This window comes from Apodemus sylvaticus, chromosome 1, assembly GCF_947179515.1.
Source record: "Apodemus sylvaticus chromosome 1, mApoSyl1.1, whole genome shotgun sequence".
Classification (NCBI taxonomy): domain Eukaryota; kingdom Metazoa; phylum Chordata; class Mammalia; order Rodentia; family Muridae; genus Apodemus; species Apodemus sylvaticus.
The window spans coordinates 188,805,045-188,829,730 of NC_067472.1; the positions used below are offsets into that span (position 1 = coordinate 188,805,045).

A 24,686-nucleotide genomic window follows, 5' to 3' on the forward strand; every position below is an offset into this window, starting at 1 on the left:
CCATCAGGATCCAGCTAGGAGGAAATGCCACAGTTTAATATAAAGAATCACACATTTCCATGGTGTATTGGAGTCATGACAGAGCCACTGGTAACATGGGTGCCAGGAGTCAGTCATAGTTGACAGGAGAGCCAGGGGAATGCTGCCACCCAGCAGTCTGGGTGCTGGGGAACGGTTGCCCGGTAGCCCCGCCCCCCTACACTCTGGGCTTTACAGTCCCAGCACAGGCCTCTTCACTTTGGATTCTCTCCAGCGCCCTCTACTGGCGAGGTCTGTTGTGCCCGATGAAGAGAACATTTTCTCAAACACTCAGCTCCGTTTGGGGGCGGGGTGTGCAGACACACTCGAACTCCCACATTTGAAGGTGCAATTCAGTAAATCACTGGGTCATGCCGTGGGGCTTGGGGTGCTGCTGGTCTTTAGTATGTGTAGGTATGGAGAAGAACGATCACTGTCAAGGGCCGGCAGCATCTCATGTCAGCCACAGTCCCTGTCAACATGTATGGGGAGAGTTTGGGGGAAATCTTGACGAACAGGGATGACGGGAAGTCATGGAACTGCAGCCGCGCATGGAGGGCTGTCTGCAGGCGGCAGACACTCGCCCTGCGCAGGCAGCAGGAGTGAGTCCTGACTCAGTCCTCATATCTGCCCATGCTGCTCCGTGCTGGATGAATACAAGAAGTCTTCAGACACTCCACAGAGCCCACGAGAGCCTGGGAGAGTCGGGGTCACAAGCTAGGAAGAGAGGGGGCTACATGTGTCCGGAGGCTGCTCGCCTGGCCCCAGCTTACATCCCTGGGCCCAGTCAGCTCCAAGGACCTCACAGTGGGGCAGCATCTCTTCCACCAGGATCTGGGTGAGACCTGGGTGGGACACAGCAGGGAGGTCTGAGATGTCCAGCCTGCGGAGGTTCCTGAAGGGGCGAGAAGGACAGACGTTGAGTGGCATCTGTGTGTGTGAAGGGCGGGTCCCGACCCTAATTACGATGGGTAGTTTCTCTTTATTCTGTGTCTATCTGCGTGTGCACTTGCTAAGGAAGGAATCCGGGGATTAGTGTATTCTATACTGACCCACAGCCCTAACCCCTTACTGGTACATTCTAGTCAAACACCACAGCTCCGCTGAGTTCCCAGCCCCTCGCTGGGGGATTCTCGGTACCTGTGATACCCCTGAGCCCTGGCTCCTTGGTGAAACTGTGGCTAGCGAAGAATGAGAACTTCACTGCTGAGGATAAACTCAGTTCTTTGGCTTCTTCTCTCCCACGGCAGTGTGGCTAACAAAGTGTCATCCACACATAGAGGAAGCAAAGCCAGGAGTCGCCGAGTCCGTCTCCAGCCTCGGAATGCTCAGCTGTGCTCACCTGCCCCGGGCACTGGATCAGGGTGCAGGCGCATGGCTAGGCGCACCTAGGGTGCCCTCCCGACTGCCCCGTGCCAGCCTGAGCAGAGATCTTACTGGAGGTGGTGGAGGCAGGCAAGGCCCCGTTCTGAGATCCTGGGGCACCCAGCCAGCGAGAGCTCCTGCAGCGAGCCAGCCAGTGGGTGGAGGCGGCTGAGGCACCAGTCGTCCAAGTTGGGGCAGCGCTGCAGGGACAGGGACCGCAGCTCCTTCAGGGGCACTGGTGAGTAAGAAGGCAGGTGGCACCTGGAGGCCTTTCCTGGACCCCAACACCATAGGGAAGCCCGCCATCCCGGCCACTCACAGAGGTTACTCAGGCCCTGGTAGTTGATGGCACAGCCACTGGCATCCACAGCCTCCACAGGCACCTTCTGCAATGTCGGAAGCTCAGCAAGAAAGTGGCCACGGCCGGCTGGCCGGATCCACTCCTTGTCCTGAAACCTAGAATGAGGAGTTGGCAGAGGGTCACTGCCCAGCTTCCCATGGGTGGCCATCAAGATGGCATTGCTCACACTCTTTCACACGGGGCACCAGAAGCCCCGGGTATTACTCAGCATTAGAGCTGAGCTAGGGTGTGCACGGCTGCATGCCTGGAAGCCCAGTGTTTGGGAGGCGGGGGCTAGCCTGGGCTTCAGAGCAAGACCCGGACAGCACCCCCTCCCCAGCACCCCCCTCCCCAGCACCCCCGCCCCAGCACCCCCTCCCAAGCACCCCTGCCTGAGCACCCCCTCCCCAGCACCCCTTCCCGAGCACCCCTGCCCCAGCACCCCCTCCCTATCACCCCCTCCCCAGCACCCCTTCCCCAGCACCCCTGCCCCAGCACCCCCTCCCTAGCACCCCCACCCCAGCATCCCCCGCCCCAGCACCCCTGTCTGAGCACACACTGAAGGAAAGCCACATGCACCTGAGTTCTTGCTGACAGTTTTCAGACACAGGTCTCATCCTAAGGACCTTGGCTCAGGCACTCAAACGAGGTAGGAAGAATAGATAGGCGAACAGAAACTTTGTATTTTCCCAGAAAAGAAAACAAAATAACCAGGGGCTGCCAGACGACTTAGTGGGTAAAGCCGCCTGATGCCAAGGTGCCTCAGGACCCCAGCGGTGGATGGTGAGGAGTGTCTCCTTCAAGTGGTCCTCGGGCCTCCACACAGCAGCGGGAGCACGCCCCCATACACTGAATAAAGTATGTGGTGTGTGTGTGGTGTGTGTGTGTATACATATATACACAAGAAAGGCATGAGAAGGTGTATAAAGACCTTCTCTTCTGAGACGGGATCTTGGATCTTGTTATGCAGCTCAGAGTTTATAATTCTGCTTCAGCCTCCAAAGCAGCTAGGATCACGGGCGCACGCCACCACGGGCAGCTAGGATCACAATGCCCTGATGCACCTGCAGCTGTGTCCCAATCCTAGAGCCACAGGTGCACACCACCACCCAGCAGAAAAACACTTTTTGCCTTTGTGAGACAGGATTTTTCTGTATAGCCCTTGCTATCCTGGAACTTGCTCGCTCTGTAGACCAGGCTGGCCTCCAATTCACAAATATCTGATTGTCTCTGCCTCCTGAGTGCTGGGATTAAAGGTTTGTGATGCCACATCTGATATATACATCTGGCTGTATATAACCTTTTCATTATTTTTTTAAAGAGGGGGTTTTAAGATGTAGCCATGGCTGGCCTAGAACTCACAGGGAGCCAGCTGCCTCTGCCCCCAGTGCATTGGAATTAAAGGGCTGGTTGTTAATTTAAAATGTATTTGTGTGTATGTATTTGCATGTCTTTGTGCGCGTGTCCAAGTGCATGCATGTAAGCCACAGGTCAGTCGGGCATCTCCATCACTTGCTTTTCCACTGTGTTTTGAAACACATCCCTCACTGAACCCAGAGCTGGCCAGTGCGGCCAGCTGACCGGCTAGCAAGAGCCTCAGGGATTGGGCTGTCTTACTTCCTGAGCTCCGGGCCCCAGCTAGTTCCTTCTGAATGATACACTCAAGTCTAGAAGCAAGGTCCCCAGCACACACAGCCATTGGACGGCAGAGGCGCTCTGCCCCGCCCCTACTCGCTCTGCCCCGCCCCCACTCCCCCCCCCCCCCCCCACTGCTTCCGTACTTCACTGCGCCTCCCTGCTTCAGGATGAAGAAAGCACCCGCGACATATGGGCCATATTTCTCATGGATCTTAGTGAAGGATCTGCAGAGAAAACGAGAACAGGGCTGAAGCCTGGTACCTCTCGCTGGGTACCACTGCGTCGAGGGGCAGACGGCAGGGCACCAAGCACGTATAGACCAGCCCGGCTGCAGATCTGCGTGCCATCGAGTGCCAGGTACGGGGTCACAGTGGACACAGCTGACCAGTGTCTGTCTCTGCCTCTGTTCAGCTACACAGCAGGACGTAACGGAAGCACAGCACAGAGCTCCAGCTCTGAGGTGAGGGTGAATCCGGGCCGGCCTGACTGTGGACACTCAGTGAGAGTAGATGGTAAGACTCACTTCTTGGCCAGGTGTGGCACACACAGGAGAAACCTGCCTGTGGGAGTGCTGGGATCACAGGCATGCACTGCCACCACCTGGCGGCAGGTGGATTTCTGAGTTCGAGGCCAGCCTGGTCTACAGAGTGAGTTCCAGGATAGCCAGGGCTACATAGAGAAACCCTGTCTTGAAAAAACAAACAAACAAACAAACAAGCAAACAAACAAACAAACAAGCAAACAAACAAACAAAAAAGGCTAGAGATGGCAACTCTACTCAGCAATAAATCCGCCCCTTTCCTCCCCCACCCCCACCCCCAGTGTATCCACTTTGATTCCCAGCTGATGTCATAACTGAGTACAGCGGGAGGGATCAGAGCGGCTCCCGTGGGCTCATCTTTGAGTGCTTGGTTCCCTCCTTAGTAGAACTGTTGGGAAAGGATTAACCCGTGAGGCCTTGTGGGAGGAAAAGTGTCACTGGGGTTGGCCTTGGAGATTTCAAAGGGCCATGCCAGGCCCAGTCTCACACTCCCCTCTCTGGGTGTGGTTCTCAGCTACTGCTCTAGGGCCTGGTCAGTTTGTGGCCATGCTCCCGCCATGATGGTCATGGACTAACCTTCTGGCACGGTAGGCAAGGCACGAGTGAAGTGGTGGGAACCTGGGAACTGACCCCGGGAATCCTCTAGCATTGATAGAGTAGATGTGAGGGCAGAGAGAAGCCAAAGAAAACACCTTAAATTTACCCTTGGCAGCTGGGTGGCCTACTCTTTGGATGGGGGCAGCTTGAGATTTCTTTTAAATGGGAGACGTGAGAGATTTGAGTTGTACCTAAGAATGTCCGAGAATGACCCCCGAGGACAGCTGGTGGTGAGGTGCCTATAAAATGAGTCTCAGAGGAAGAATGGACCAGCGGATGAAGATGTGAGCTTGTAATGCTGGACTCGGAAGCCACAGCCCAGCCTGGGGCTGCCCAGAGCAGGGGCTGGGGCTCTGGCTGGGAGGGTCTCCCTGGGGTCGTCAGCCACAGGTTCTCACCGATTCTCCCAGCTGACTTTCGAGATCTGTCTCTGCAGCAAGTACTCTCTCAGAGTCTGGATGTCCTGGAAGTGATCTGAGAGGAGCTGCAGCAGCGTTCTTCTCTCCGCCCGACCGCCGTCTGGGGTCGCCAGCTCACTCCTGCCGTGGATGCGCCTGGCTCTCCCACTCCATTCTCGGGGGCCCAGGTGCAGGAACTGGAGAAGGGGAGAGGACTGAGGCTGAGTCAGGAGCTGGGTTCCCTCCCTAACGCTCACAGCACGACCTTTAACCTCAGCCTGTGCTTCCTAAGTCTTATCCTTCTGGTAACACCCCCCCCACCCTAATATGGGGGTGTATCTCAGGACTAGAGTCTCTGTTTAACATTCCCCAGCATGTCCACCTCCCCAATCCTTAACCTTTGGGATTCAAAACATTTCTCCAAATTCTTCCACTTAACCAGCCATAAATTCTGTCCTTAATGCAGTCAGTCTTAGTTTTCTCAACTTCTTCTAATTTCACACCAAGTCCTTATTTCTTTCCTCAAACTCCCGTTATACTTTAATTTCTCATCAGTTCACTTTGGGGGCTGAGGGGGAAGACACGTGTGTAGTGTGCATTCAGATGTGTAGGTGGCCTTGCACGAATGTGCCCGTGTATGGAGGCCAGAGGTGGCGGCCAGCTGTGTCCCTCAATTGCTCGTTACTTTCTATATGGGGGCAGGGTCTCTCACTTGTATCTGTGGCACCCCAACTCAGGTAGTCTAGCCAGTCAGTATGCTTGAGGAATCCAGAGTGCTGGGATTACAGGGGAGCCGATACACTCGGTCTTTACCAACTCTGGTCTTTGTGCCTCAAGGATATGTGCTTTAATAATGAACCGTTTCCCCAGCCCAAACTGTACCCAGTTCTCTCTAGGATTTTGCCGAATGACTAATTTCTTTGCCATCCCATCCACGTAACCTTTACCTTTACAGGTGGTGCTGGAGATGGAACCCAACGCAATCAGTACCAACAAAAATACTCTACTACTAAATACATTCTCCGGTTTAACGAAGTTCTGTGAATTTCCCTCAGCTTCTTTAATTTTTTTTTCTTCTATTAAGGTTTAGTTTTGTATTTACAGACAGGATTTTATGTTGCTCCTCCTGGCCTCCAACTTGATACACAAAAGGATAACCTTGAACTCCTGATCCCTCTGCCTCCACCTCCCAGATACGGAGTACAAGAACCTTAAATTCCCCAGGAATTTCGCGCAAAAGCATCATTAGCTCTTCACCCTCCCAAGGCTTGTCCCGTCCTTTCTCCCAGGAACAGCTGTCCTACTCCCCTGTGCCCAGTCCACCCTCAGCCCATTGGCTTCTCTATCAAGCGACCCGAGACCCTCTGTGGACCCTCGGCAGCCCCAGACGGCGTCTCCCGGGCGAGGTCCCGCAGGCTTTGGTTTCCCTGGAGGCTGGAAGAGGGCTGGGGAGCCGAGCTGCAAAGTGAGCTACAGTTCCGGGACTCCCGGGCGCCGCGGTCACCTACCGCTCTGGGCGCCGCCATCTTGCAGGGAACGTAAACAGAAGAGGCGGGACTTTCCCGCCTAGCACGTGGGTCAGACTGCAAGGACCTCGCTTGTGGCCACGCCCCTCCTTTTGTTTTAGCCCGCCTTTTAAAGGCGCGCGCGCGCGCGCGCACACACACACACACACACACACACACCCTCCCTCCCTCCCTCCCTCCCTCCCTCCCTCCCTCTTAGGGATCTACTTTTCATTAGCTTTCCAGTTCTCACCACACACACACACACACACACACACACACACTTAGGGATCTACTTTTCATTAGCTTTTCAGTTCTCACCCGATGTCTCTTTAAAGAAGAATCAGTACGGCTGATTATGATTTTTTTGTTTATTATTATTGTGTGTATATACGCGTGCATATACACACCTGTGCATGCCGCCGCGCAGGTGTAGAGATGAGCAGAATCTGGGCCCAGGAAGCGAACTCAGGTCCCCTGACTTGCATGGCAAGCACCTTTGCCCACAGAGCTATTTTGCTGGCCCTATTATTAGGTTTTAAATTTTTATTTTATGTGTGTGTGTATATGTGTGTGTGTGCATGTACCTCTGCATCACGTGTGTTCAGTGCCACAGACCAAAAGAGGACTGTGGATCCCAGGAACTGGAGTTGCCAGCCCCCGTGTGTGTGCTGGGAATTGAACTCAGGTCTTCTGAAGGAGTAGTCAGTGCTCTTAACTGCCACCGAGGCTTCTCTCCTCAGGGACGAGGTAGTGGCCACTTGAGTATAAGAGGCTGTCTTTAGTTTGGAGTTCACATCTAGACTTATTAAGAGAGTTATTACTTTTACATGGGGCCTCTCGTGTATGTTATACGTGCCTTGAACCTTTTTCAATTAAAAGCTTATATTTATTATTAATGTGTGTGTGTGTTTTTAGGTATATAAGTACCGGCACACATGTGCTGTGGTCAGAAGTTTATGAGGTTCTGGGGACTAAACCTAGGACTTCCTGCATACTAGGCAAGCCCTTTACCAACTGAGCTACATGCTGAGCTCTCAATGTGAAGTCTTGGTGGATTCATTCATTCATTCATTCATTCAGTGTTTACTGAGCACTCATAGTGGGTACTGGGGTCACACTGACAGCCCTGTTCTTAGGGAGTCATCGTTCTAGGTAGAAAGGCAATGGAGAAGACGTGAATACAAAATTAAAGCTAGTGTTTGATAAAAAGTAGGTGGGCAGTGGTGGTGCACGTCTGTAATCCCAACTCTCTGGGAGGCAGAGGCAGGAGGATTTCTGAGTTCGAGGCCAGCCCGGTTCCAGGACAGCCAGGGCTACACAGAGAAACCCTGTCTCGGGAAAACCAAAAAAAAAAAAAAAAAAAAGTAGGTAAAAACTGGCAATGTATTAGGGTGTGGCGGGACATAGGGCAGCATCGAAGGTCTGTAGAGCAGGTGCATTTAAGTTCAACGAGTGACAGGAGAGAGACACCTACCCAAAGGCTTGGAGTGCAGGTGTTCAGGCAGAGGTAACAGCTGGTACAAGACCTGGGGTGACTGCCAGCTTGCAGAGAGGTGACCAGAGTTGGGCAGTGCTGCCTGGCTGCCCAGCAGTGTTTCCTTCTAGTCACAGAGGGAGAGAGAAGGAGTTTTGAAATCTGATTTACATGTCGCAAAGATCTGAAGGATGATTCTGAGCAGACAGAGGTGGCCCTGAGACCAGCAGAGAGCTTTCTGCATCGTAGAGGCACGTGATGAATGAGGGGTGGGCGGCCCAGGTGACAAAAGGCTGCTAGAGAGGAAAGCCTGAGAAACTGAAAGGGGCCACTCATGGAAATGGAGAAGCAGGGGGCAGCGGGTGTGTCCAGGAGTGGTGCGGGCCGACTGAACAGCCCACAACGCAACCACAGACGCCCTTGTCCTGTAATCCTTAAGGACTGTATGTAGCTGTTGCTTTCCTGTTGCTGTGATAAAATGATGTAACTCAAAGCAACTTACAGAAGGAAGATTGCTCCGGCTCGCAGTTCCACAGGGCTAAGAGTCCATCCTCGTGGGCACAACTGCAGCGAACGGCAGGGACAAGAAGCTGGAGAGTCCACGTCTTCCGCTGAAGCAAGGGGCAGAGAGAGCGAACAGAAATGGCTGGGCCTTAAACTCTCAAAGTTCACCCCCAATGCGATAGTTTCTCCAGCAAGGTTCCCCCTAAACCTCCCCAACCCACCACACACCCCTCCGCTGTCTGAACCTATGAGGGCCATTTACCTTCAGACCGCCACATTCTGTTACTTTAAAAAGACTCCACCTTCTCCTCCCCTCCCTGCCGAGCGCCCCCCCCTTTTCTTTTCTTTTCTCTTTCTTTCTTTCTTTCTTTCTTTCTTTCTTTCTTTCTTTCTTTCTTTCTTTCTTTCTTTCTTTCTTTCTTTCTTTCTTTCTTTCTTTCTCTTTCTTTCTTTCTTTCTTTCTCTTTCTTTCTCTTTCTTTTTGTTTTTGTTTTGTTTGGATTTGGTTTTTTTCGAGATAGGGTTTCTCTGTGTAGCCCTGGCTGTCCTGGAACTCACTCTGTAGACCAGGCTGGCCTTGAACTCAGAGATCCACCTGCCTCTGCCTCCCCAGTGCTGGGATTACAGGCGTGTGACAATGCCACCTGGCCAGTTTAAGGGTCTTGAGATGGGGATTATTTATCATAGGTGACCGGGCGATGAATCAGGTGGTTCTTCTCAGAAGGACGGCCAGTGGAGTCAACAGGAGTCAGGATGCTGGGCCCCAAAGTTTGGAGTGACATGAGGAAAGCAGGAAGCTTCCAGAGGCTCAGAAGAGTAGAGTGTGAATTCTTTCCTGGAGTTTCTAGAAGCAGCCAAGCCCAGTGTGTGTACTTTATGCTTCAGAACAGCAAGAGAATTATCTGTTCTCCTTTCAGTGCTAGGGACTGAAGTGTGTGTGTGTGTGTGTGTGTGTGTGTGTGTGTGTAGGTCAGACAGAGGACAACTTGCAAGAGTAAGTTCTTGCCTCTCCCCCTGTGGGTCCTGAGGCTTGAACTCAGATCATCAGTCTTCGTGGCAGGCACCTTTGCCCTCTGGTGCATCTCTGCACCCTTCCCCCCTTGCATTAAGGTACGCAGGTTATGGTGACTTTTCCCACATCAACAGGAAATGGGTCCAGTGGGGTGGGCCCAAAGTAGGAATTCTGTGCTGACCACACTGATGTCAAGATGTGGGACTTGCAGAACTGGAGTCTGGGCTCAGGGGGGTGGGCAGCTGAGGTCTAGCCCCGACCCTGAGCCACTGGCCACTGGCATACCTAGCAAGACCCAAGAACTTCCCAGTTCCGAGCGCTCTACAAGGACACAATGCTGGCAAGTCCGTGGCTAGCAGAACTAGTTTCCATACAGAGGCTCTTCAGGCACACTGGTGGCAAAGCCCTGGCCGGGGATAGACAAGGACCAACTTGGGGCTGACCAAAGTCATCCAGCTAAAGAGACTGAGGAAGACTGGCAACAGGGAGGACCTGGGAAGGAAGACAACTCAGCCCCTTCAGGTATTGAGCACCAAGCACCATGTACCCCAGGCAGGGGTTTGGGGGTCTGGGGGGGGTGGGGGTGGGAGGGTGTGGGGGTGTGGGGGTGGGAGGATGTGGGGTGTGGGTGTGTGGAGGTGGGAGTGTGTGGGAATGTGGGGGTGTGGGTGGGAATGTGGGGGGTATAAGGGGTGTGGGGGTGTGGGGGTGTGGGGGTGTGGGGTGTGGGTGTGGGGTGTGGGGGTGTGTGATGTGGGGTGTGGGCATGTCAGGTGTGGGGTGTGACGTGGGTGTGTGGGGTGTGGGGTTGGGAGGATGTGGGGTGTGGGGGTGGGAGGATGTGGGGTGTGGGTGTGTGGAGGTGGGAGTGTGTGGGAATGTGGGGGTGTGGGTGGGAGTGTGGGGGGTATAAGGGGTGTGGGGGTGGGGGTGGTGTGTGAGATGTGGGGATGTGGGCTATGGGGGTGTGGGGTGTGGGCTATGGGGGTGTGTGATGTGGGGTGTGAGGTGGGTGTGTGGGGTGTGGGGGTGTGGGGTTAGGAGGATGTGGGGTGTGGGGGTGTGAGAGTGTGGGGGTGGCAGGGGTGGGAATGTGGGTGTGTGTGGGTGTGGGTGTGGGGTGTGTGGGTGTCAGCCTGAGAGGCAGCAGGTGAAGCTGGACCATTGCTCGAGGTTATCTTCAGACTCTGTGGGACCTTGCAGGATGGACTCCAGGAAAGAAGGAAAGAAAGAAAGAAAGAAAGAAAGAAAGAAAGAAAGAAAGAAAGAAAGAAAGAAAGAAAGAAAGAAAGAAAGAAAGAAAGAAAGAGAGAGAGAGAGAGAGAGAGAGAAAGTGCAGGCAGCTGATTCACAGTGAAGAATGGACTTTGGGATGTCTCTCAGCCCCTCCCCGCCTTCCCTGCATCCCGCAGCTTCCCGGGGGACTGGGTCACATGAACCTTGGTACTTCCTGCTCGTCAGTCCATGGTTCAGACTATGGAGCTGTGGGCACAGCTGCAGAAGGCCGGACTGGAGCCCAGTGGCTTGGGTCCACTCCCCAAGGCCCTAAGGATGCCCCCTCCAGAGGGGAACCCCGGTCAGGCCCTCATGTCTTCAGGGGCAGAACTTGGGGGTGCCAGGGAGCTGCTGCTGTGGATCTGGGAGGAGCTGGTGAGTGAAAGAAAGGGCTTTAGAGAGACAGGCAGACATCGCCGAGGACCAGCCGGCCGGGCCTTAGTGTGTCTGTGATGCAGCACCCAGGAGCTCGAGGGAGGAGAGATGCAAGCTTGAGTCCAGCCTGGGCGACAGGCTGAGGTCACGTGTGAAAATAAAATAAATGGGGCCGACACAGGTGGGATGGGGACAGAGCATGAGAGACAGGATTGGAGTCAGCCCCAGAGAACACAGGTAGAAATCAAAGATGGAGAGCAGGACACACAGGACCTCAGATGGAGTGGGGGCTGGGAGAGACCAAAGGTAAGGGTGAGAAAATGCAGCCGAAGATGTGGGGACAGATGTGAGGGCCCTGGCCAGGCAGGGCAGGACTTGAGCTGAAACCTGCCCCCATGATGCTCTGGCCGGCTTTCTTTGGTCTGGCCATGGTGTTCCTTTATTCCTACAGGGGAACCTGCGCCGAGTGGATGTCCAGCTGTTGGGACAGCTGTGTGATCTGGGACTGGAGATGGGGACCCTTCGGGAAGAGCTGGTCACCATCCTGGAAGAGGAGGAAGAGGAGGAAGAGGAGGAAGAGGAGGAAGAGGAAGAGGAGGAGGAGGAAGAGGAGAAAGAAGAGAAAGAGGAGGAGGAAGAGGAGGAGGAGGAGGAGGAGGAGGAGGAGGAGGAGGAGGAGGAGGAGAGCTGTGCTGAAGAGGACCAAGGGTCAGAGGGGAAGCAGGAGGAAGGGTGTTCAGGGAGCTCCCATCCAGCCCAGCGCCTCCCGGACTTCGAGATGACCATCTGAGGTGATTCAGTTTGACATGCAAATGAGATGCAAATTTATGCAAATGAAATCGGAGATTGAGAATCAATGATGCTCCTTCAGCCAAAGATGCGCAGCTGGAGACCCAGGCATTGGCCTGTGCGCTGTGGGTCGGTTTGATTGCAGATGTAGGAGGGGCACAGAAACCACGGGTGTGTCTGTAGAGATGTTGGCAGTGTGACCCGGAGACCAGGTGCTCGGCAGAAGCTATGGAATCTTGGCAGCCAGGCTTGAAGACCAATTCTGAGAAGCGTGGTGGGCGCCATGGCCGGCAGGCAGTTGGAACGTGGTGGGTTCAGACTGAAATGTGGACCACAACCAAAGTCAAACACCTCTGTGGTAAAACCTCTCAACAATTTAAACAACGTGACAACCATGTGTTGAAATAATATTTTGAACATATGAGATAAACTATTGATTTTATATGCTTTTATTGTGGCTGTATAACATAAAATCGATGATTTTAACCATTTTCCATGTGTGGTATGTGATATACGTGCACTTGTGTAGGTGTGTGGAGTTGTCTCCTCTAAGGATCTCCACTGTGAATCCTTGAGACAAGGTTTCTTCTCTGAACTGGAAGCATCCCATCATGGCCAGGCTGGGATCTGCCTGACTCTCCCAAGGCTGGGACTACAGGCCTGGCCTTTTCCTGTGGGAGATGGGGTCTGGTTCGGGCCTTTAGGTTTGCATAGCAAATGCTCTTGCCCACTACTCAGGCCCTAAGCTGGTTCCTTCCTTCCTTCCTTTTCCTTTCCTTTCCTATTCTTGCTGTCTTCAGACCCACCAGCAGGGGGCATCGGATCTCATTACAGATGGTCGTGAGCCACCCTGTGGTTGCTGGGAATTGAACTCTGACCTCTGGAAGAGCAGTCAATGCTCTTAACTGCTAAGCCATCTCTCCAGCCCCCTCTTCCTCATTCTTTTAGCCCTGTAGACCAGGCTGACCGGGAATTCACAGAGATTCTCCTGCCTCTGTCACGAGCTCCGGGATTATAGGTGTGCCCCGCGGTGCTTGGTATTCTCTCATTTCTCATTCTGTGTATGTGTGTGAGTGTGCGTTTGCGCGTGCCGCGGCGTCTGTGGAGGTCAGAGGATGGGCTCGGGCATCACTTCCTAGTTTCTACCCTGAGATGGGGGTCTCTCTTGTTTACAGCTCTGCACCACCTTCCCTGGCCTGAAATCTCTTTCCAATTCTTCTACTTTTTTTTTTTTTGGATTTGGTTTTTTTTTTCTTTCGAGACAGGGTTTCTCTGTGTAGCCCTGGCTGTCCTGGAACTCACTCTGTAGACCAGGCTAGCCTCAAACTCAGAAATCCACCAGCCTTTGCCTCCCAAGTGCTGGGATTACAGGCGTGCGCCACCACAGCCCAGTCTTTCCAATTCTTCTGTCTCCACCTCCCAAGTCTCCATGGATCACAAATATTCACTATGCCTCTCTCTAGCTTTCCGTTGGTTCTGGGGATTCAAACTCAGGCTCGTATACTCCCTAGGCAAGCACTTTAGCCACTGAGCCATCGCTCAGTCCTTCCTCCCGTCGTTCCAATTGAATTTTGTGCAACAGGATTTCTTTACATGCCTTGGTATGGACTGGAATTCACAGTTTCTGTCAGCCATTGCACTTCTAAGGCAACAGAGTGCTGGGGGTGACAGATACACTGCTGGGGTGACAGATCTGAGTTGCATACCTGGTCTGACTTTTTTTTTCTTGATAGTTTTCTTTTTTGTTTTATTTTTCAAGACCGGATCTCGTGTACCCAAGGCTAGTAGCCTCCACCTTGCTAGACAGCTGAGGGTGGCCTTGAACTCCTGATATTCCAGCCTCCATCTCTCCATTGCTGAGATGATGGGTGTATGCCCCCATGCCAGAACTTCTAAAATTTGTAAAACTTAGGGTTTATGGAAGTGGTATTTGGGACAGAACGCAGGGCTTTGTATGTGCTGGGTAAACGCTGCACCACTGAGCTACATCTGCTTATGACTTTCAGCATTTTAAAATATGGCTTCCAGAATGCTTAAATTTATAGTGTCGTGTTTATATCTTATTTTAAAATTTTATTTATTTTTATTTTAATGTGCCCGGGCATTTCACTGCCTGTATGGAAATGTACCAGAAAAGGGTGTTGGATCTCCTGGAACTGGAGTTACAGACAGTTGTGAACTGCTGTATGCGTGTACTAGAAATCAAACCTAAGTCCTCTGCAAGAGCATCAAGTGCTCTTAACCACTGAGCTGCCACAATTTCAAATGTTTGAAAATATAAAGTTGGTGGGAGCAGATGTGTAGCAAATGTGCCACAGCTTTACATATGCCCTATGTCTTTCTCTCTATCTTAGCAACGCCCCCAGCCCCTCCCTGGGGGATTCTAGGCAGGGGCTCTACCACTGAGCCACACCCCCAGCCCCTCATTGGGGGATCCTAGGCAGGGGCTGTACCACTGAGCCATGCCCCCAGCCCCTCACTGGGGGATTCTAGGCAGGGGCTCTACCACTGAGCCACGCCCCCAGCCCCTCACTGGGGGATTCTAGGCAGGGGCTCTACCACTGAGCCACGCCCCCAGCCCCTCACTGGGGGATTCTAGGCAGGGGCTGTATGATGAGCCACAGCTCCAATCCAGGGAACGTGACTCCTGTTCTATTCTCAGTTTGCAAAATAGATGTCCCAGTGAGCAGGTAAAGAACCTTAACTGGAGATAGTGAGGTAGGAGGTTGGGAGAGGTAATTTTTTCAGAAGAGATATTTGGACATTTTTGGATAAATACAATGACATTTTCACAGTTGTTTACCAAAGCATGTTCTGGCTAGGAGTGAGGCTGTTTGTAGAGAAGTCTGAGTTAACAGAGGAGGCAAATCCTTTCTTTGCAAATGTCCTCCCTTCAAACAAGCTGGTACCCTACCAAGATGGCTCCAGTGGGTAAAGCTGCCAAGCCTGCTGACCTGAGTTTAATCTCTGGAATCCTGTGGTGGAAGAGAGAACTTGACGCCTGCAAGTGACCCCATAACCGCTGCATATGGTGTCTCACGCACGCACACACACACACACACACACACACACACACTCAGACGCACTCAGATGCATACCTCAAGATCTGAATAAAAAAAAAAAGCATGTGTCACACCAAGTTAACATCCAGGTCAGCAGCCTGTGTCTTCTAGACTCACAGGGGTGTCCTCCATTTCTGGATCGTAGTCCATCCAGAGTAGCCAAGTTGACAACCAGGAATAGCCATCATACTTTATTATTTAATTATACAAGGAACAAGAAGGAGCAAGAAGGAGCAAGAAGGAGGAGGAGGAGGAGGAGGAGGAAGAAGAAAAGGAAGAAGAAGAAGAGGAAGAGGAAGAGGAAGAAAAAGAAGAAGAAGAAGAAGAAGAAGAAGAAGAAGAAGAAGAAGAAGAAGAAGAAGAAGAAGAAGAAGAAGAAGATGACTACAGCAATTGTCAGGAATAGAATCAGCAGAAATTGCAGTGTCATATAATAATACTGAGATTACTTTATTATGAGTAATCAGTGAAGACTGGCAAAGAGCTTGTAGAAACTATTTGGGAATGAGAAGCCAAATCTACTCCATCTTGGGACTGGCCTCCGTTTTAAAAGAAAAAGGCCCAAGAACTTAAGGGGCAGCTGAAGCCAAGCTGCACCCAAGTTCTAGGAAGGACCACGGGGCTTCTTCCCCCTGGCCCATAACCCAGAGTTACTCCTGCGCTACTCCCTAGCAACAGCCAATCAGGAGTAGTCTGATAGTTCCAGATGGACTTTCAAACCATTTGTGGTTGTTCAGGGTCTTGCTTCAGAGCACCCACCTGTCGTCGACTTACAGCAGTCATTCAATTAGACGCTCGACAGGCTGAAGCCCCCCTCACATGATCCCCGTTTTCCATAAAACCGTGTCCCTTTGAGGGCTCAGGGCTCCCGTCCTGTCCTGCTGCACTGGAGATGGTGGGTGAGCTCAAGGCGGAGCTTGGATAAAGACCCTCGTGTGACTGCACTGGAGTTGTCTCCTCGGTGGTGTTTTGGGGTTCACAAATGCTTCCTGAATGGCAGCAACAGGAGAGATTAACAGCAATATCCTAAAAGCAAGTGTATTCAGATTATAAAAAGAACTAATTTGATTCTGTCATGTATTGTAAAAGGAATGCCAAGTCCTGAAGTACCTACATTTTATACGGATGCAAATAAATTGGGAGTGACTGCTTATAAGTCAGAAAAAAATAAACAAAATAACTCAAAGCCCATATACTTCAGTTCAAAAATCAGAGTTCTATGCAATTCTTATGGTTTTATTAGATTTTCCTGAGCCTCTTAATATAATTACTGACTCTCAACAGGCAGAAGGAGTTGTTTTTTTTTTAATATTTATTTATTATTATATATAAGTACACTGTAGCTGTCTTCAGACACACTAGAAGAGGGTGTCAGATCTTATTATGGATGGTTGTGAGTCACCATGTGGTTTGCTGGGATTTGAACTCAGGAGCTTTGGAAGAGCAGTCAGTGCCCTTAACCGCTGAGCCATCTCTCCAGCCCCAGGAGCTGTTTTGCATATAGAAACTGCTGAATCTATTCCTGATAATTCAGAGTTCACATTATTTATACCACCATATAGACAATTGGAAACAAATTATGCATTAGCCGTGGTGGCGCACACCTGTAATCCCAGCACTTGGGAGGCAGAGGCAGGTGGATTTCTGAGTTCAAGGCCAGCCTGGTCTACAGAGTGAGTTCCAGGATAGCCAGGGCAACACAGAGAAACCCTGTCTCAGAAAAAAAATATGCATTATATATCACCCATATTTGGTCTCTTACAGGTTTGGTAGGTCCATTAGCACGAGCAAATGGAGAAATTGACTAATTATTAATATGAATGCATTAGAAGTCTCAAGATTTCATGAAAAACATCATGTTAACAGTAAAGATTTATTGAATAAACTTCTATCATCTGGAAACAAGCCAAGGAAATTATCAAAAAATGTCCTACTTGTTCTTTGTATATCCAAATGCCATTACCCTTTAAGGGTACTAAAGAAAAGAAATCTGGCAGAGGATATGTTCCATTATGCAGAATTTGGAAAACTAAAGTTTCTATACCATTCCATTGATTCCTGCTCAGGGTTTCACTGGGCAGCTGTTTTGAGTCCCGAGAAGGCTGACTCTGTGATTACACACTTACTGGAAGTGATGGCTGCTATGGGGATACCTGTACAAATTAACACTGACAGTGCCCAGAGTATGGCTCCAGTAAGACAAAGGACTCTTTGTATTTTATAATATAAAGCACATTGTAGGTAAACCACAGCATCCTACAGGACAAGCAGTTGTAGAAAGATCTAATCATACCTTAAAAGAAATACTTAATTTTTTTTTAAAGAGAGAATAAAGGCCCCCAGGGGTAGATTAAATAGTGCTCTGTTAACTTTACATTTTCTGAACGTTAATGGGAAAGGAACAACAGTGGCTCAGAGACACTGAGTTATTAAAAAAAAAAAAAACAGGTGAGAATTCTTTGTTTAACTCTGTACCCCATTTTTAATAGGGTTGTTTGGTTTTCTGGAGTCTAACTTCTTGAGTTCTTTATATATATTGGATATTAGCCCTCTATCTGATGTAGGATTGGTGAAGATCTTTTCCCAATTTGTTGGTTGCCGATCTGTCCTCTTGATGGTGTCCTTTGCCTTACAGAAACTCTGTAACCTTATGAGGTCCCATTTGTCAATTCTTGCTCTTAGAGCATACGCTATTGGTGTTCTGTTCAGAAACTTTCTCCCTCTACCGATGTCCTCAAGGGTCTTCCCCAGTTTCTTTTCTATTAGCTTCAGAGTGTCTGGCTTTATGTGGAGGTCCTTGATCCATTTGGATTTGAGCTTAGTACAAGGAGACAAGGATGGATCAATTCGCATTCTTCTGCATGCAAAGAATTCTCACCTGAAGAACTTCGGATGGCGGAGAAGCATCTTAAAAAATGCTCAACTTCATTAGTCATTAGGGAAATGCAAATCAAAACAACCCTAAGATTTCATCTTACACCAGTCAGAATGGCTAAGATTAAAAATTCAGGAGACAGCAGGTGTTGGAGAGGGTGCGGAGAAAGAGGAACACTCCTCCACTGCTGGTGGGGTTGCAAATTGCTACAACCACTCTGGAAAGCAGTCTGGCGGTTCCTCCGAAAACTGGGCACCTCACTTCCAGAAGATCCTGCTATACCACTCCTGGGCATATACCCAGAGGATTCCCCACCATGTAATAAGGATACATGCTCTACTATGTTCATAGCAGCCCTATTTATAATTGCCAGATGCTGGAAAGAACCCAGGTATCCCTCAACAGAAGAGTGGATACAAAAAATGTGGTATATCTACACAATGGAGTACTATTCAGCCATTAGAAACAATGAATTCATGAAATTCTTAGGCAAATGGATGGAGCTAGAGAACATCATACTAAGTGAGGTAACCCAGACTCAAAAGGTGAATCATGGTATGCACTCACTAATAAGTGGTTATTAACCTAGAAAACTGGAATACCCAAAACATAATCCACACATCAAATGAGATACAAGAAGAAAGCAGGAGTGGTCCCTGGTTCTGGAAAGACTCAGTGAAACAGTATTTGGCAAAACCAGAACGGGGAACTGGGAAGGGGTGGGAGGGAGGACAGGGGAAGAGAAGGGGGCTTACGGGACTTTCGGGGAGTGGGGGGGGGCTAGAAAAGGGGAAATCATTTGAAATGTAAATAAATTATATCGAATAAAAAAAATAATAAGAAAAAAAAACAAAAACAAAAAACAAAAAACAAAAACAAACCCAAACCCAAAACCAACCTGTAGTGATAAATCAGACTATATGCCATCAGGATGGGTTAACATTAGAGGTCAGTGAATATTTTGCATTGGGAATGCAGATTTGTTTATATTTCCACAGGAAACAAAAGCTGTGGATGTCATCAAAACTGAGACATCTCAGAGCTGAGCTGGTGAGGTTTCTGAGAACCTTAGCCACTGACCAAAGCAGAGCACAGAAGAGAGCCCGAGCAGCCCCTGCTTTCCCTGACAGCCAGAGAAGCCGGGACAAGAACTGTTCGTTCATTCAGCACCTAACCACCGACAGGCCTATGAGCAGAACCTGGGTCTCCTCCACACAGAGCCACTCACAGTGCAGAGCGACCACAGCCCGTGAGCCGGACTTTAAGACAGACCATGCTGAATACCGCATCCTGCAAAATCCAAGTCAGAGCTGCAAGCCCAAGGTTAACAGAGGTCAGGAAGGAGATTAAGAGAGGCCCCAAAACATAAGACATTAGAAGATGACAGTCCAGGAATAAAAAAGATTCAAGAAACAGGAAAGAGAAGTATCACTGTTAGGATATCTTAGTTGTGGATGTGCTCCTGAGAATCAACAGAAAGATCACATCAGACCCCTGAGAACCCTGTCAAAGGCGTTGGAAAGAACTGAGAAGCAGCTTCAAAACTGCTTAATTAGTAGCTAAAATGAATGGGGGGGGGAATGTATTATGAAATCTTTATGTATCGACCCTTTGAATGATCCTATGTTCTTCAATGACAGGTGGCTTCTCAGGGGTGGGGTGGGAGAGTGAGGAGTTGGAAAGAGGAGTAGGAAAAGGGAAAGCAGTAGGATTGGGGAGTACACAGAAGTGGGGTCCAGAAGAGAGGAGACGCAGAGAGAAGACAGGTGAGTCAGGAGAAGCTCAGGAGAAGGGGAGCTGAACCAGAGAAGATATTGTTAGGAGACGGGTAAAAGAGGAACCCACCAAGAACCCACAAACAAAGTAGCAATAAAAATGTATTTTAAAAAAAGGAAACAAAAAAGGGCAACATTTAAAAAAAAAAAAAGCTACAAAGGAGTATTGAGAGAGCTAGGAAGACACCTGCAGGCTTCCTGGGGTGGAAACAAAGGCAGGCCAAAGGCGCAAGGCTTCAGAGTTTCATTCTTAGTTAGAAATTATAAAGATACAATTGCAAAGAAACAGAACCCGGAGGCCAGTAGACAGCAGGGTTGCAGACAGAGCCGAGGGGCAGGGGTGAGAAAGAATGGAGTGATCTTGGAGTTACATGGGGCAAGACGTCTTGGACCACACTACCATTCCAGTTTATGGTGTTGGGAACAAGCTAGAGGAACTTGTCCTAAGTACCGCCATTTTGTTTTCAGACTCCATTTTAATCATAGGGTGAACTAGGTTCTAGTTCCCACGTTCTAGGGATCTGGGGACTCCCCATTTTTCAGCTCTCTAACTGGTTTCAGCTTTGTTGACTGCCACACACTTCTTTCTCTTGGGCTGGTTCCACTCCCTGTTAGCGGCTTTCCTGGATGGGCGTCCCGCGCCTCTTGCATCTAGTCCCTGCATAGTGAGGACTAGAGAGGGCTTCAGTAGCTTTCCTTTAGTGCTGACTGAGATTCCACAACCACTTTTGTGTATATTTCAATCTCAAATCAGAACCACCTGGTCAAAGCTGCCAACTTCTGCAGCTTGCTGGGGCTGGAACAAGGACTCCTCATTCAAATACACCCTCACCAGCTTTCTGGTTCTCATGGAGTTTCCTTCCCTGCCTGTCGACCAGGCTGGCCTCAGACTCTGACATCCACTAGCCTCTGCCTCAAGCTGTTTCTTGTGTTTTAACTTGTTCAGCTTGCTCCTGTTCATTAGAGATCTGAATAAGTGTGGCCACTAATAGCCAAACAATACAGTCAATGCTAGGCTGTCTAGAAATATTCTCCACCAAAACTATTAATTCACAACTCTCCAAGTAGCCTCAGGCAGATTTTTTGGACAAGGGCAGAAATCAGCCACATTCTTCACCCAAATGTCCTGGTAATTATCTCTAAGCCACAAATGAATCTTCTCCTCTGAAGCCTCTTGGGCAAGCAGGCTCGAGCATTTCTCTCTCTCTCTCTCTGTCTCTGTCTCTGTCTCTGTCTCTGTCTCTGTCTCTGTCTCTCTCTCTCTCTCTCTCTCTCTCTCTCTGTCTCTCTCTGTCTCTGTCTCTCTCTCTCTCTCTCTCTCTCTCTCTCTCTCACACACACATACACACAGAGTTAGTGGGGCAAGCTCCAATATATCCCAGCAAAATCTTTCAAACAGTATATAATTACAATGTGATTACATCCTATTTTCTTCTAGTGAATGATGTTAAAAAAACAGTGTGTTCCCCAATACCTTTACACGAGAAACATTGTGTAGTACAGGTAAAGGGAAAAAAATGATTTCCAAGAACTCACGCACATTCGTAACTAAGCATCTTGTAGATTAACAAAGTGTGAGCAAGCCAGTTTGCGCAGCCAGTTTATCTTACTGGCAGGCAGCAATCTGCAGTTACAAAAAAAGGAGTAATTACGTTATTATTTATCTTTAAAAGTAATCTTGTCAGAATCTTAAAAGAATCACAGATCTAAACTTTTATATAAAGAACAAGCAGTCACGTATATCTACTTTAAATCCTCAGAATGCATATCTACTCATCAGCAAATTCTTATAAGTTATATCAGGGAGCTGAGGGCAAAAGTGGGTCCAGGAAACAGTCATTGCCAGTCCAGCCCCAGGGTGAGTCCCGCCAGCCATGACAGTCATTGTCTTTGTTCCCTGACTTTAAAAAAAAAAAAAATCCCTAGCTTAACTATTAAGAATTGCCTTTCTGGGGGCTGCAGAGATGGCTGAGCTGAGGCAGTGGTGGCGCACGCCTGTAATCCCAGCATTCTGGGAGGCAGAAGCAGGTGGATTTCTGAGTTCAAGGCCAGCCTGGTCTACAGAGTGAGTTCCAGGACAGCCAGGGCTATACAGAGAAACCCTGTCTTGGAAAACCAAATAAATAAATAAATAAATAAAAATAAAAAATTGCCTTTCCAAACTTCAAATTGTTCCCTAAGACTTCCTACATCAGAACCAGTACCCCAAACATCTCAGCCTAGCTCCACTAACAATTTTATTTTTCCCAATGTTTTCTAAGGGTGGTGGTCATTGCTGACAGTCTACTTCTCTAAGTTCTTCCCTGGGGTGGTGATTGGATCATTAAACTGCTCCAGCAGCCATGCCCGACAGAGATCAAGCACTGCTACTGTGCGTGCCAGTGATAATGCCCGGGGAGGGGCTGGAAGAGCCCTTAGAGTTTTCATACAATTTAGATTAAGAGGGAAGTCAAGGCCACAACCCGAGCAGAACTGCACAACAGCGTGAAGTCCTCAGGACACGTAGACCTCAGGGCCATGCATACCCGAGGTACAGCAGCCGTTGTGACTGTGTTTACTGGTGGAATGCAATCCATGCGTTCTAAAGCTCTTACTGCATGGTCCTTGGCAGACTGTGTGTGTGTATTGTGTATGTGTGTGTATGTTGCCCTGGCCTTCCTGTAACTGGTTCTGTAGACCAGGCTGGCCTTGAACTCAGAGATCCACCTGCCTCTGCCTCCCCAGTGCTGGGATTACAGGCGTGTGACAATGTCACCTGGCCAGTTTAAGGGTCTTGAGATGGGGATTATTTATCATAGGTGACCGGGCGATGAATCAGGTGGTTCTTCTCAGAAGGACGGCCAGTGGAGTCAACAGGAGTCAGGATGCTGGACCCCAAAGTTTGGAGTGACACGAGGAAAGCAGGAAGCTTCCAGAGGCTCAGAAGAGTAGAGTGTGAATTCTTTCCTGAAGTTTCTAGAAGCAGCCAAGCCCAGTGTGTGTACTTTATGCTTCAGAACAGCAAGAGAATTATCTGTTCTCCTTTCAGTGCTAGGGACTGAAGTGTGTGTGCGTGTGCGTGCGTGTGTGCGTGTGCGCGTGCATGTACGTGTGCGTGCGTGCGTGTGTGCGTGTGTGTGTGTGTGTGTGTGCGCGTGCGTGTGTGTGTGTGTGCATGCATGCGAGTGCATGTGTTGCTGTTAGTGACGGAACCTTGGGCTTCATGCATGCTCATTTAGTTGGGCTTGTGGCTTTGGTTTTGCTTTCTTTGCAACAGGGTCTCACGTCACCTAGGCTAGTGTCTATGACTGATATCGAGCTCCAGACTCTCCTGGTTCATTTCCCAAGTGTTGAGGTTACACTCATACACCACCACACCCTATAGCTTTAATTTTTTTTCAATGCCTACTTTTAATGATGGTTCTTAAGTAGTTTAACCTCCTGTCTAGTCCACCACCCACTAGAGGTAGTGGGAAAGAAAGGATGCCGGGGAAGTGGACCTGTTTAGAAAGGTTTTTTTGGAGCAACTCCCTTCTGCGTTGTCAGGAAATCAGCAGTTCAGTTCCCAGGTCAGCAGTGGCAGCTCGGTCCACTCACAAACACGTCATGAATATAGTAGCAGCCCAGTTCGGTAGATTCGGGACAGCAAACACAAATTAGTAGCGGCGGCATGACCTAGCAGAAACAGCCAGGCCTCAGCCTCCGCACAAGTCAGCAGGAGGACCCAGGGCCATCGGGGCTGTCAGTAGCTCTCAGCTGTGTCTCTGTCAGCAAAGCAGAGATCAAGAAGCGTTGCAGAGTTAGCTGTGCGGGCGAGCCCCTCTCACTGTTCACCGAGTCCCTTTTACACTCCCTCCAAAGATCACGTGTCCTTCACAGTCTTGCCTCAGCGCGTGAGTCTGACTTAGCCAAACTCCACGTGAGTCCGTATCAGCTGACATCCCTCGACGAATCAGCTGAGTCTATAGAGGTGGCAAGAAACTGCCTAACGTTACCAGGAGCTCAGCAACGCGTGTAAGGCAGGCCAATACATGCGTGTCGTTAGCAAAGAATCCTTCATCCTGCGTCTTTCCACGTGCTTGCTCAGTGAAATGTTCCTTCACGCGTCTGCCTTAGCAACACATCCTCTTACCTGTGTCTGCCTCAGCGAGAGTGTCTGCCTCAGAGAGACGCTCTTTGACATAACTGACTTTCTAAAGCAACCACGAGCTTCCACTGCAACACCCAGTCTGATGGCATGCTGGAGACTGAACTCAGGGTCTCATGCGTGCTAGGCTAGCTCTCGTCCAGCTGAGGCACATCCTCAGACCTCTTCTCCCCACCTTTGGCTTTTGAGACAAGGTCTCATCATATCTCCTTAGAACTCCACGCATAGACCCATTTGTGGTGATCCTCTTCTCAGGCATTGGGATTATGGGTATATGTCACCACCACACCCAACTAATGTACGTTCTTCCTTTTCTTTCAAAAAAATTTTTTGTGTTCTCTCTCTCTCTCTCTCTCTCTCTCTCTCTCTCTCATGTGTGTGTGCATGAATGCAAAGAGAGCCAAGGATTTAGAGTGAAGAGATGAACTGAGCAAGTGCAGGTGTCTTCTGCCTTACGTTTCAAGACACCTGTCTCAGGACCGTCCTCCCACTGTCACCATCCTCTGGATGCTTGACACTCCCAACTCAACTGGGAGTTCCCAGGACAAATCTCCAAGTGTCCCTGAACTTACCCTGTACTGGATGGAGTCGGGAGCTATGGGAGGCATGGGGCAGGGAATGATGGTCCTGCAGCCTGGAGGTCAGAGCCCACTGTGCTAGGCTAGCCCAGAGCAGTTGGAGCCCAATCGCATCCCTATTATTGCCCAGACATGAGCTGCAGTTCTCCGAGTAAACACCAGGGGGTGACATTGGAACATACAACAATTACTGCTCCAAAACCTTTCCGGACGCATTGTTACTTTTGCGGACGGGTTTCCATTCTTGTCCCAGCAGATCTGGATGTCCCTCCCAGGAGTCTGCTCTGACTTACTGGCTCCTTCTCATGTCTTTGAGGAATCCGCTCTGTTAGGGTCATAACTCATGAAGAAGACGAGGTGACCCAGGGGAAAGAGTGAGGACGTGACCAGAGATACCCCTGAACCATCAGACTTGAGCCACACTCAGCCAGCACAG

At 49.9% G+C, this 24,686-nt stretch overlaps 2 protein-coding genes across 2 annotated transcripts; one reads left to right on the forward strand and one right to left on the reverse strand.

Moving 5' to 3' along the window:
- Positions 1–15: 15 nt before the first annotated feature.
- On the reverse strand, positions 16–6,467 carry Dmac2 (distal membrane arm assembly component 2). Its single transcript, XM_052168783.1, has 6 exons — positions 6,406–6,467; positions 4,898–5,094; positions 3,505–3,585; positions 1,703–1,839; positions 1,456–1,618; positions 16–913 (listed from the first exon to the last, which is right to left on the reverse strand). Exons 1-6 carry the CDS (start codon positions 6,421–6,423, stop codon positions 736–738), a joined length of 774 nt encoding a protein of 257 aa, XP_052024743.1. The 5' UTR covers positions 6,424–6,467; the 3' UTR covers positions 16–735.
- A 4,404-nt stretch (positions 6,468–10,871) lies between these two features.
- Positions 10,872–11,835, forward strand: Erich4 (glutamate rich 4). The gene is made up of 3 exons (XM_052168790.1): positions 10,872–11,045; positions 11,497–11,591; positions 11,694–11,835. Exons 1-3 carry the CDS (start codon positions 10,872–10,874, stop codon positions 11,833–11,835), a joined length of 411 nt encoding a protein of 136 aa, XP_052024750.1.
- The last annotated feature ends 12,851 nt before the right edge of the window (positions 11,836–24,686 follow it).